Raw genomic sequence first — 10,940 nt, forward strand, 5'->3', positions numbered from 1 at the left:
TCCCTTCCCTTCTTCTCCAAGATTACAGGCCAACATCACATGTTCCATGCTCTGAATTCTTTCTAGTTTAATACCTCTTCCTGTGGTTTATGAAGTTATCTCTCAGTGATGGAGCTCTGCTTGGGACAGAAAGCAGGACTTTACTGATGGAGGACCTTCACCACTGAAGGGAGAACACTGCATGAAACTGCAAGACTATGATTGAAGACAGGCTGGCAATTTTGTACAGTGTCTGCACTTTTCACTTGCTTTTGCTTTAAAGCTAATACAAGAGTAAATTCCAATATAGATGTGATGATGGATTGGTCCTTTATGCACCTCCAAGGTTTTAATCTTAAAGCTTTGTGGTTTAAAACTGACTGAGAGTCAACTGCTCAGCATTAAAGGACCCATTCAGAATCAGTGTCTCTATTTTCCATGCTGCATATATTCTATCAAGTGATGCTGCTCTTAAACCTGGGTATCACTTCAGTTGCTTCCAAGTGAGTCTGAACTATTATGATCTGGTAAAATAAATGTTAGCCCCTCAGCAAAATTACGTAGATAAATATCTTTGTCCCTTCAAGGGGTAGGTATAAAATTCTGAGTAGTAATTGCTTATTCTTACAAAAGGAGAAACCAGACAGGTGTTGTGCACAGCTATGGCTTTTATACTATGATTTTCCCAATGGCTATATATAAATGAAAATTCACCTGAAATTCAATGAATGCCTTGGGTATTGTTGCAGTGCTTTTTGCTGAGGCTGTCTCTGCTTGTCTCAGTAGAGACATCACTGATGTGACACTTAGGAAAATGTGTCAGGAATGCAAAGCAATGACAAAGTCATCCCTACATAAAAGAAAAGAAAGGATAATAAAATATTTACTAATCCCTTACAGGATGCTCAGAAACAGCACAGGGTAGTCAGTTGTGTCCTTCTGTGAAACCAGAAGGGTCTGAGTCATGACTCTGCATGGAGCACTTTTCAATGAAGTCTCAGAGCTATTTACAAGTTTCGAAACAAATAATCTCTGCTGACGTATGGCATCATGCCTGCAAGGTACCACAATCCCAGGTGTGCTCATTAAATGATAGCTGTATGGATTGCATTTCATGCTGGCATGATGTTTGGATGCAGAAAATGAGCTTTTACATTACAGCCATGTCTCTGCACAGCCAGAACCAGTTCAGAACAAAGGTGATGTCCACATGCTTCAGCTGTTTTTTGTTCTGTTGAAGCTATGGCTCTATAGGCAAAGGACTTCTATGTTGTAACTTCACTGAATGCTTTCTCACAGTGCCTGCTTTGAATGTTACTAGGGCAAAGTGCCTCATGCATGTTTTCCTTTTTCTTCCCCTTGTTTTACATCTTTAAGAATCTCCTCCCACACTTCCCACACAAACCTCAGTGAATTTAGCTTTGCAAGCCCTGTGAAGATATGTGTTAGCATCCTCCCTAACAAGCCAGGCAATTAAGTTAGAAAAGGCCAGAGGACACAGAGATACCAAGCAAAATGGATTTGAGGCTTCTAAATATCTTTGAAGTCCTGGATCTTCAAGCCCTGCCTGTGGTTTAACAGTAAGTCCTTCTCAGGCCAGAAAACAGTCTTCTGATGTTCCACTCTTTTCTTATCGGCTTCTCCATCTTATATTTTAGTTCTGATCCCATTTGCTAGGAGTCCGTATCTTAAATTCCACTGGCTGTGGATTTCCCCCAAACACACAGCTGTAACACTAGGGCTAAATCCTGCCTTTCAGACTGACTCTTGCCACTTACAAGAACTTTTACCACAAGAAAAATCTTTTTGTGATTCAAGTTAAAGTGAGCCTTGAAAAACGGCTGAAAACCTTACACTGATACCCACAGGAAGAAAGAGAATACAATCAGGTAACTAAAACAGCTTGTGACCACTGCATTGCTGCTGTGTGTGGTGGGAACACGTACACAAGGTCTTTTGTATTGTACTCCCCCAAGCAAAGTGCAGTTCAGGAGGGTTTGCAGGCACCCCTGCCTTTGAGGTTAATACAAGCAGTTTGTGAACACTTGCAGAAAACGTGAATCTCTCTTTTCTTGGTTTGCTTGCTCCCCCACTCGAGAGGCAAGAGTCATTGCTAGAGCTCAAAGTAATCTTTGTTCAGCTCATGGTAATTAATGTAAGTTACTTCATCTTTTAATCACATACATTTCTCCTGAGGTAGTGAGACACTGCACACTGTTTTAGAGAGGAAGTGAAGAAAGTGATTGCCTGGTCTTGAAATAAAGGAGGAATTCAGCTACTGTGTAATTATTCAAGTGAGAAGTTGGTCCTGTCTGTCTTTAATATTCCAAAGTGGTATTTGATGTAAGTCCTTGCCCAGAGTTCATTACATGAGCTCCGAGCTCAACTTGAGCATGCTGAGTGCCAAGCTGAGTGTGCAGCATGTTTTATAACCAAGTAGAATGACGTCATCCTAGTGATCCTGCAGCTCCCTGGTTCCTTGGGAGAAGGCAGGGCTTTGTCTTCAGCCTAAAGATGAAATGGAGTGTGTTTGACGAGATTCCCTTGGTGTTTGCAGTGTGGAACGTGTGAGGAATACTGTTCTGCACCTCCAGCAAGAACTGTCTCCCTCTGCCTTACCCAAAAAAGAGCTACTTTGCTTCTAATATTTTTCTTTACAGAAAATTCCATTTTTCCTTTACAGATCTGCAAGTGATTTACAGGAAGGCCCACAGAGCCCCTTTTCAGGTGGGTAAAACAAGCTGCAGGGAAGCATAGTTGTTTGTTGGCATCCATCCCATATCAAACCCTGGCTCAGTGCTGGGGGCTGCTAGACTGCTGCTGAGGGCTCTGGGCTGAAGCACGCTGGCTTTCAGTAAAGCAGGAGGAGAAGTTCAGGAAGCAGGAGCTTTCGTAACCGTTTGTCGTTGCTGCTTTACAGGCACACTGGCCAGAGCTCTCAAGAAGCCAGCAATCCCTCCTCTCCCCACTTGGTCCTGATCTCAGTGAGAATCACCGGCGTGCTGAAGGCCATCGGCATGTGCCCACGGAGTCCCCCTGCCTGTCCCCAGCAGCGGGCGGGGGCAGCTATTTCAGCCACTGTTTACCGTAAGTAAGAAAGACTGCAATGATACAGCATGGATGTAAGTGGCAGGGAACGGGCAAGATGCCAGCCACCCCACCGAGGATGGGCTGGGAATGGCATGCATAATGCCAGATACAGCCCTGGGGGATAGTCAAGGAGAAAAACTCCAACTGCACCACTAGACTGTCTTCAGGATATCGTGGGGACAGAATGAAATGCTCATTGCACAACCAAGCCCAAGAGTGAGCAGCCTCTCCCAGCCCCTGAAAATCCATGCGGGCAGACTCAGTGCAAATGCTCTGTCCCTTGTTGTGACAAATCTCTGTCAAACCGAGGTCAGAAAGCAGAAAGTTTTAGCTGCTCTATCATGCCAGAAACAAAACAAAATAAGCCTTGTTTTAAAATAAGCTGGTTTAAAGAAGTGTTCTTTGAACCACATCAGAGTAGACACCTAACAATATTTGCGAAGTAAATATCAGTGACATGTTTAAGTCTGGCTCAGTATGGTTCAGCAAAACGGTATTTGTGTTGGTTTTGCTTTAACGAGAGCCAACAGTGTTTCTAGAAGGTGGTCTGAAAAGAGAGGTTTCTGGGAGGCTCTCTCACTTAGCATCCCACAGAGAAACATCTGCTCACCAGTAGCCCCACCTCAGGACTTCCAAGTAAAAAACCTTCCCAACGCATTAATTTTGGTGCACTTACACTTCACTTTTCCCTGGATTAGGTCGGTTCATTATCCACTTCTTAGGTTGTTGTGAGTTTAAGACTGGATGTCTTAATCATAGAGAAAAGTCCTCCAGAAATACCAGAGTACAAGGGGTGGACACCAGAAAATGTAATCTTTTGTTATTTCATTCCCTATATAAAGGGACATTTCTGTCTGTTCTGCCCCTTTCTCCCCCTCCCTGCTCCCAGCATCCATCAGCCAATATCTCTTGTCTGGTATTTCAGGGCAGGCCTTTGGCCTTGGGCACTGAAGCTAATCTGCTGCTGCATAATTTGGGCTTGGTGTGGGGGGAGAGCAGGGAGGCATGGTGGGGAGCATTGGGGCTAGGTGTTAGGCCTGGTATGGGGAGAAGGCTTTGGAAGGTTTTGGCCTAATGAGACTGAGGTAAGCTCAACTCAGAGGACCAGGCTGAGGCTAAGAATTTGTGCATTTTCTATTTCTGTATATACTTGTGAATAGCATTTCCATTTAAATTTCCATTCCAGTGCGGAGTATTTTTACTTTACTCCTTTGGGAAAGGGCAAAATAACTTTCCATCTCCTCAAACCCAAGACATAGGTGTTCTTTTTTTACCCACAGATCCACCTCTTAGATAATTTTGACCTGACATTGGTCGCAAATCCATGATCTGTACCTGATATTCCATAGTGCCATGGCAGAGCAGAGGCCAGACACATTCCCTGCTGCTCCTTGAGCTTACATTTTCTTCAGTCTGATGCTACTGCTGTAAGCACAGAGAGCACCCCCTGCACAGGGATGCTGACCCAGTGCCAGCCAAGGTACACTAGTAATATGCAGGAAGCCACTGAGGCACCAAGAGAGCACCACACAACCTAAACACCAATGACTGCTTTTCCATGTGCAGAAAAAAAACACAGTATCAATTCCTAATTTAAACAGATCTTTGTATATGTATTTGTATTTTTCTCTGTCTATCCTTTGACCTTTCAGCTTATTTAACTTTTTAAAGAGCCAGATAATAACTCTAGAGTTAATGCACAGATGGGAACACAAAGCAAGAGAACAGGTTGTAATGGTGACAATGCTGCATTTGAAGTTCTCCACCAAGAACAAAGTTTTTCTTGGATGGGCTACAAGGAAGTTGGACTACTTCTCAAGTGTCCTTTCCTGTATGTCAATACAAATGATCTCTTCGGGCATGCTCAGAAATTTTGGGCTTAATGGCCACTGTAGACCACATGCTTCCATGTATGGGAAGCGATGTGAGTTTTTCTGTCGGTTTTTCTTGGTGGTGTTAGAGAGGAGTTGAGTACTGTGTGACACAAAGTGGGGACACTTCAGTTCATAAATCAAGCTTGAGCTACCCCAAAGTCAGACCACTGAAGTCACAGGGAGGCTCTGCAGGCAAAAATGACAGCCAGGTTTTCATCTGTATGCTATGGCATTACAGGTTGATACTGCAATTGTTTTCTTCTTTGAAGCTTTCATGTCACAGGAATCAAAGCTCCCTATCTTCCTTTCAATAACAGCATGAACAGTAGTTAGCCCAGGTTTGAAAGAGGCTTTGATGAGATAATTGCTCTTTGGTAAGCCATTTCAAGGACAGGAGGCAAAGTATTTTCTTTACTTGGAAGAGGAATCTGATGAGCAATTTGCTTTTCTTTTGCTGAGACCAAGCAGAGCTTTGTTACCTTCATAATACAGAAACTGCAGAGGTGGTTTATGGCTACTGCTCTTTACTTCTGGCTTTACCTCTGGCCTTGTACAAGAATAAAAAGCTCTGAAAAAAGCCAGCAGGCTCTCCCTGAGGCTGAGCCTCAGCAGCCGTCATCTCCCCAGATTTCCCTCCCCACAGCTGTTTTTCTTGCCTGAGGCTGCCCTGGGAGGCCTTGAGGAATTAGGAGAGCAGTGAAACCCAGGGGTGCAGCTGGCGCAGAAAAGAGTTGAGCTACAGCTTCATGAACAGCCCTCGGCAGAAAGGGGTGAACATGCAAGTAAGGCTTTGGGTTGGGTTGGGCTGGCCAGCCTGGCTGGTGGTGGGCCATCCTCTAAGGCAGGAAACGATTTAGTCTGAGGATGCTAAAGCTCACCCAGAGCCTTGGACCATACTAAATGCACCAGGTGCTTTCCTGAAGGCACGAAAAGCCACAGCAAATGAATGAAGGCAAGCAGGGTTGCTACTGATTCTTCCTACATGAATGCTTTACAAACTGAAGGCTATTCAAAGTTCATCTCCTCAAGTGTCTGTGAGATATGTCTGACTCTTACTGCACAGCAACAAGCTGCAGAGCCTGGCTGCAGCTTTCAGGTCAGGGCAGGGCAGGAGGTGCTGGGCTGGCCACAGGCATTTCCTGGCTGTGTGCTTTCCGACATTGTAGGTGGGACATAGGGATTTTGTTTAAAGATGGAGAGAAAACTTGAGTGTATCCAACTGGCTGCTAAGTACTTCCAAACAGGGGGACTTGCAACACAACTTCTGACCCAGCCCAGCTTTGATGGTGGCTGTCCACAGGTATGGGAGAGCTGCGGGCCTCCTGCCCTGGGGGTTGAAATAACTCAGCTTTGTAATGCTAACTCAGTGGATGCAGTGCCCACGGAGAGCTGGTGGCTCGCATTCAGCAGTGCCAAAGCTGTGTCCTGAGCAGGGACCAGGGGGAAAAGAAATTCCTCACCCGGCACGGGCACGGGATGTTATTCACATGCTTAATTCCGCAGGATCGAGACTCTTAAGAAGAAGGAAACCGTGCAAAGCAAGTGATGCACAAAATGGAGGCATTTGAGAGAGGGCTGCTGGAGGCTACAGAGCCAGAGCCATGACTGCAAAGTATCTCGTTGCCGTGCCCGGCCTGCGGTCAGGTAGGGTACAGTACGCGGACATGGGGTTTGCTGCTTCTCGGGGAAGTGCTGCGTTCTGGAAGCGGAGGGTCAGGGAGGCTCGGCTGGGGTTTCTGTGTCGTCCCAGCCACCTCCTCCGCCGCGGGCACAGCCCTGGCGGCTCCCGCCGCCCCTTGGGCGCCGTCGCAGCCGCCGTTTCCTCCGGGACATGCAGCGGAGGTCTGACGGCCGCCGCCACCACCGCGTTCTTCCGCGCCACGCGTGGCCGGCGGCTGACGGGAACCGCGCCGGGACAGCTTCCACCCAGAGTAAAAGACAGGTCATCTGCCTCCGCCCGAGGCTGCCCTGTCGGCATGACCTTGGCCACGGCCACGCCGGCAAAGGGAAGGCAGCGTCCGGCTGCTAGGTCATGTTTATTCAAGCAAACACAGAGCGGGTTCCCGCCTGCCGCCCCGGGCCGGAAGCGGCGCTGGGTGGCCTCTCCCGGCAGCGTGGGGCGGGGGCTCGGCAAGGCACGGCACAGGTCCTGCGCCCGCGGGACGTGGCGGCCGCCCGAGGTGAGGGGCAGGGAGCCTGCATGGCGGCGGGTGGCGCACCCGAGTGCGGCAGGGTGGCGGCGAGCGGCCGACGCCTCCCGGGCACCGCGGCAGCACCTTGCGGCGCACCGGAGCGGCCTTCTGTGCGGAACGGCGGTGTTGGCCTTTCGCTGCGCTCGCAGGTCACATGAAGGCCTCACGGAGCGAGCCGGCAGAGAGAGGGTAAGCCGCCTGGTGAAGCAGAGCGAGGCGGTGTCTGCGTCCCGCCAGCGCGCTGTTCCGAGCGGTGGGCGCTTGTTCAGGCCTCAGCTTCCCGCTCCCGGCGCAGCGGCCATGTGCGCCACTCCCCGCGCTTGGGGCGGGCTTGGTCGCTTCGGTGTCGGCCGACAGGGTTGGCCGCTGTGATGTGCCTCTTGCCGGGGTCTGTGCCGGGGCTGGTGAAGAGGCGCTTCTGCCCGCAGCCCTCTTGCCAGGGCGACAGGTAAGCGCTGCCTGCTGCCTTGCGATGCTGCCGAGCCTTGCCGCTTGCACGCAGGACTTGGCTCGGGTAAAACCCAGAGCAGCTTGAGCGGCCCTGGGTGAGGAGGGGCGGCCAGTGGGTACGGCTTTATGTAGTGTGAGACTCCCACTCTAAGCTGCCACAGCTTTCTGGTGGGGCGGTTAGGCCACGGCTTTGTGTCTTCCAGACAGCCGCAGCTGTGGCATAAGCAACCTTTTGGCAGCCATTTTATGATGCAGTTCAGGCCTTGGTATGGCTTGCATCCCAACAAGTAATACTTAGATAGCTTGGCGGAGGCTTGACTAAGCTGGGACCAGGACAGCTGAGTCCCAGTATGTATGAGTAGTTAAGCACACACAAGCAGAAATGCAGCAGAGAGAAAATGTAAACAGAAAAGGCAGTGTTGGGTCTTGGGCTGCTCCAGGACTGTGCAGTGAGTCAGTGGAATCCAGGTGCTGAGCTGAAGGGGAAGCATAACCTCTCCTGTGCATGGTCCTTGGCTGCTTTGCTGTGCATGTTTAGTGAGCAATGTTGGTTACTCTTGGAAAACAGAAGCAGGCAGTTAAAAGCATACATGTGAGTTCGAGGGCAGGAATAGGGAAGTGCCTTCCTGGCCAGGAAGACATGGAGAGTTGGTTGGGCACAGAAGCCTTTTTTAGGAGAGTGCAGTCAGCTCTTGAGGCTTCCTGTGATTTTCTTAGGTTCTGGAGGACTAAGAAAGTGGAGCCAGTGATATTATATTGACTCCACTGATACTATCCTCCTAAATTAAGTGGTGGAAGAGCAAGGCCTGCCTGGGAGACAAAAGTCAGGACGTACTTAATCTACCTACAAAGTTCTACTGGCAATTAGCAGGAGCGAGTTGAAAGTGAGGTGTTTCTGTAGAACATGGTAGAGATGTTTGGTTTGAATTGAACGCCCAAACCCATATTTCTGGGTGGTTGTGTTGCCTGTTGTATTTGTGCTTTTGACATTGTCTAACCTGTGGGTTTTGCTCACAGACCTGAGAATCCCTTTGTTCCTGGCTCCAGCCCTTGGTGAGGAGGGACACTGGACATGCTGAAGGATTACGGTAACCAGATTGGAAACTGTCAGTTTAGCTATGGACTGTTTGCATAAACCTGTCTGGTAAGCCAGTGCAGCCTTCTGGAAGGGCTTCACGTCATGCCCTCCAGTGGCAACAGCAAGTACTGACACTGCAAGGAAGGCAATTGGGAAAAGTGATCCTTTTTGCTCATCCTAAAAAAGTTTGAGGGTAACTCCTTCTAAGCCACATGGCCTTTGGGCACCCTTGGCAAAGTTAGCTGCTGGGTGAAGTGTATTTGGAATATCGTATTTTTTGGCAGTTCCTGCAGGGATGCAGGAATCAGTGTTGCTAATTAGAGCAGCTAGTGGGATTCAGGTGGCCAATACCAGCCAATAGAGCTTTAGGCATGTGCTCCTGTCCTTCAAAGAAGATGAATTTTGGTGTGTGCCAGTAAATCCATACAGTGAAAAAGAACAGAAAGAAAAATGCCAACAAATCATCAGGAAAAATGCATCTTGCAGCACATAATTTGCTGTCAGAGACAAGAACAACTCATTTTCAGGTGACTGGTGTTCTTTCATGTGATCTAGTTGAGTAGTAAGCCACAGTTCTATAGACAGGCCAGAGATGAGAATTGACTTTTGCCTTGTGTGATGCACCTTTTAATGCAAAGAAATAACTCTCATACTGGCAGCTGAACACAACTGTTAAAGATGAATGCTATACCCAGGATCACAGATAAACTGACACTAACAAACTAACACCTGGTGTTAGTCTGCTTCAGGGTACCATTCTGGACCTGTTAATGCCATTTAACCTCACTAGGAGACTCCTCTTTTACTGTCAAATGCAGCTTCCAGTTCTCTACAGGGTTTGGCCCTTGCAGTCTCACAACAGTATGGCATTTCCCCTGTCTGGTGGATTGAGACAGAAAGATGGGGTTGGTGAGAACTTAGAGCTTGGGTATTGTACTGGTGTACAGGGTACACCCTGTAGTGGGAGTGGTGCCTTCCCTGTAAAATACTTAAAGGTAATTCACAGTTGACAGCTAGTGTTAAAAAATGCAATTTGTTTATCCTTTGCTGTATAAATACTTAAGTGAGAGAAGCAGGATTCCTAAGGGAGGAAATGCTTGGGTTGTTGCTGACAGATGAAGCTTTTATTAAACAGCAACATGCAGGCTCATTTCTCATTGTTTTTAACCTGCTAGCCAATTACTGCTTTTTTTGTTCTTTTTTTTTCCAGATAGTTCTGTCATTGCCACTGTAGCTGTCCTGTACCATGCCTGGTGATGACCACCGAGTCCCATTCTGCTGAGCAAGCTGCTCCATACTCAACCATCAGGCCTGCATTCTCTAACAGATTCATCAAACTGGCAACATGACACAGCTGTTTGCTACCCTCAAAATCCCATTCCAAGGGTATCTGATTCCCTTGCATTTGCCTCAGAAAAATCTGTTCTTGCAGCAGTCCTGTGGGAAGGTTGTGAAGTTGCAGAGACTCATGGAAGCTCACCACTTGGGAAGTATTTGGGATTGGGTTGGGTTCTTGTGTCTAAGTTGAACAGCCAATCCTGGTGCCAGGATACAGCTGTGGTTTGGACACTTGTGGTGGAAGTTCTTGGTGAGGAGAGGTGTTGTGGACAGTTGTTCACAACAGAGCACCTGCCTTCATCATAATTGCTGGGTTCACCAGCAGGGTACACACAAGTTGTGCTCACTACAAGACACAGGAACTGAAGGTCTCTGGCCTGTCATACAGGTCTGACAAAGTGATCAAAACAACCTTTACTGCCCTGGAAAACTGAAATCCTGATAGGCTAGGAAGTGGCTCAGTGTCACTAAACCTGTCATCTTCTGAGACTTGCAAAATGGGTATCAGAGAAGATGGTACTAATTGCTGCTGTAATGACATAGCTCTCAGTTTTATGGTTTCTGCGAAGCTTGGTTTTGGGGAGACTTTCTAAAAGTTACTCTAGGAGACTTAAAAGTTACTTGGGGAGGAACAGACAAGCCTTTGGTGTACACAGTTCTGCATCAGATCTCTTCAGTTTTGCTAGGCTGCTTTTATCTGTAGAGACCCTCTATATTCTAGAGGCCACCACCTGTTCCTCCCTGTCCCCTAGAATGGAAACTTGATGCAGTGATATTTTTTTTTTGTAACGAATGTGCAATAAATGTGTTGAAAAGCTTCTCTGTTGATGACTCTTGATTGAATTCTGGTAGTTTTGACAATCAAGCACTGCAGAAGGGCTCAGTATGTTTCTGTTCATTTTGGTTTTCCCCTGGCTGAATGAATGAGAAGCCTGAGCA

The 10,940-nt window shown here is 47.8% G+C and overlaps 1 protein-coding gene and 1 non-coding gene across 10 annotated transcripts; both read left to right on the top strand.

The window, feature by feature from the left end:
• The first annotated feature begins 1,001 nt into the window (after positions 1-1,001).
• LOC135183016 (uncharacterized) lies at positions 1,002-10,821 on the top strand. Of its 9 annotated transcripts, XR_010305384.1 has the most exons (6): positions 1,002-1,040; positions 2,663-2,706; positions 2,900-3,066; positions 6,447-6,587; positions 8,603-8,673; positions 9,874-10,821. XR_010305384.1 is itself a non-coding variant. In XM_064157731.1 (2 exons), exons 1-2 carry the CDS (start codon positions 6,608-6,610, stop codon positions 9,895-9,897), a joined length of 741 nt encoding a protein of 246 aa, XP_064013801.1. In that variant the 5' UTR covers positions 6,598-6,607; the 3' UTR covers positions 9,898-10,821. The 9 variants fall into 9 exon arrangements, 1 of the variants encoding a protein (XP_064013801.1); XR_010305385.1 differs by lacking the exon at positions 8,603-8,673; XR_010305388.1 differs by lacking the exons at positions 1,002-1,040; positions 2,663-2,706; positions 2,900-3,066 and adding an exon at positions 5,834-6,243.
• LOC135183244 (small Cajal body-specific RNA 15) lies at positions 8,306-8,437 on the top strand. Its single transcript, XR_010305468.1, has one exon. It is a non-coding gene; the product is annotated as a small Cajal body-specific RNA 15 (non-coding RNA).
• Positions 10,822-10,940: the final 119 nt, after the last annotated feature.

Source organism: Pogoniulus pusillus, chromosome 17 (assembly GCF_015220805.1).
Source record: "Pogoniulus pusillus isolate bPogPus1 chromosome 17, bPogPus1.pri, whole genome shotgun sequence".
Taxonomy (NCBI): Eukaryota; Metazoa; Chordata; class Aves; order Piciformes; family Lybiidae; genus Pogoniulus; species Pogoniulus pusillus.

Bases quoted from the DNA above. Each gene is read 5' to 3' on its own strand.
- LOC135183016 (XM_064157731.1), top strand. From the start codon at position 6,608: ATGGGGTTTGCTGCTTCTCGGGGAAGTGCTGCGTTCTGGAAGCGGAGG. The intron at 7,325-9,873 runs GTAAGCCGCCTG...TTTTTTTTCCAG, and splicing joins AGCGAGCCGGCAGAGAGAGG to ATAGTTCTGTCATTGCCACT.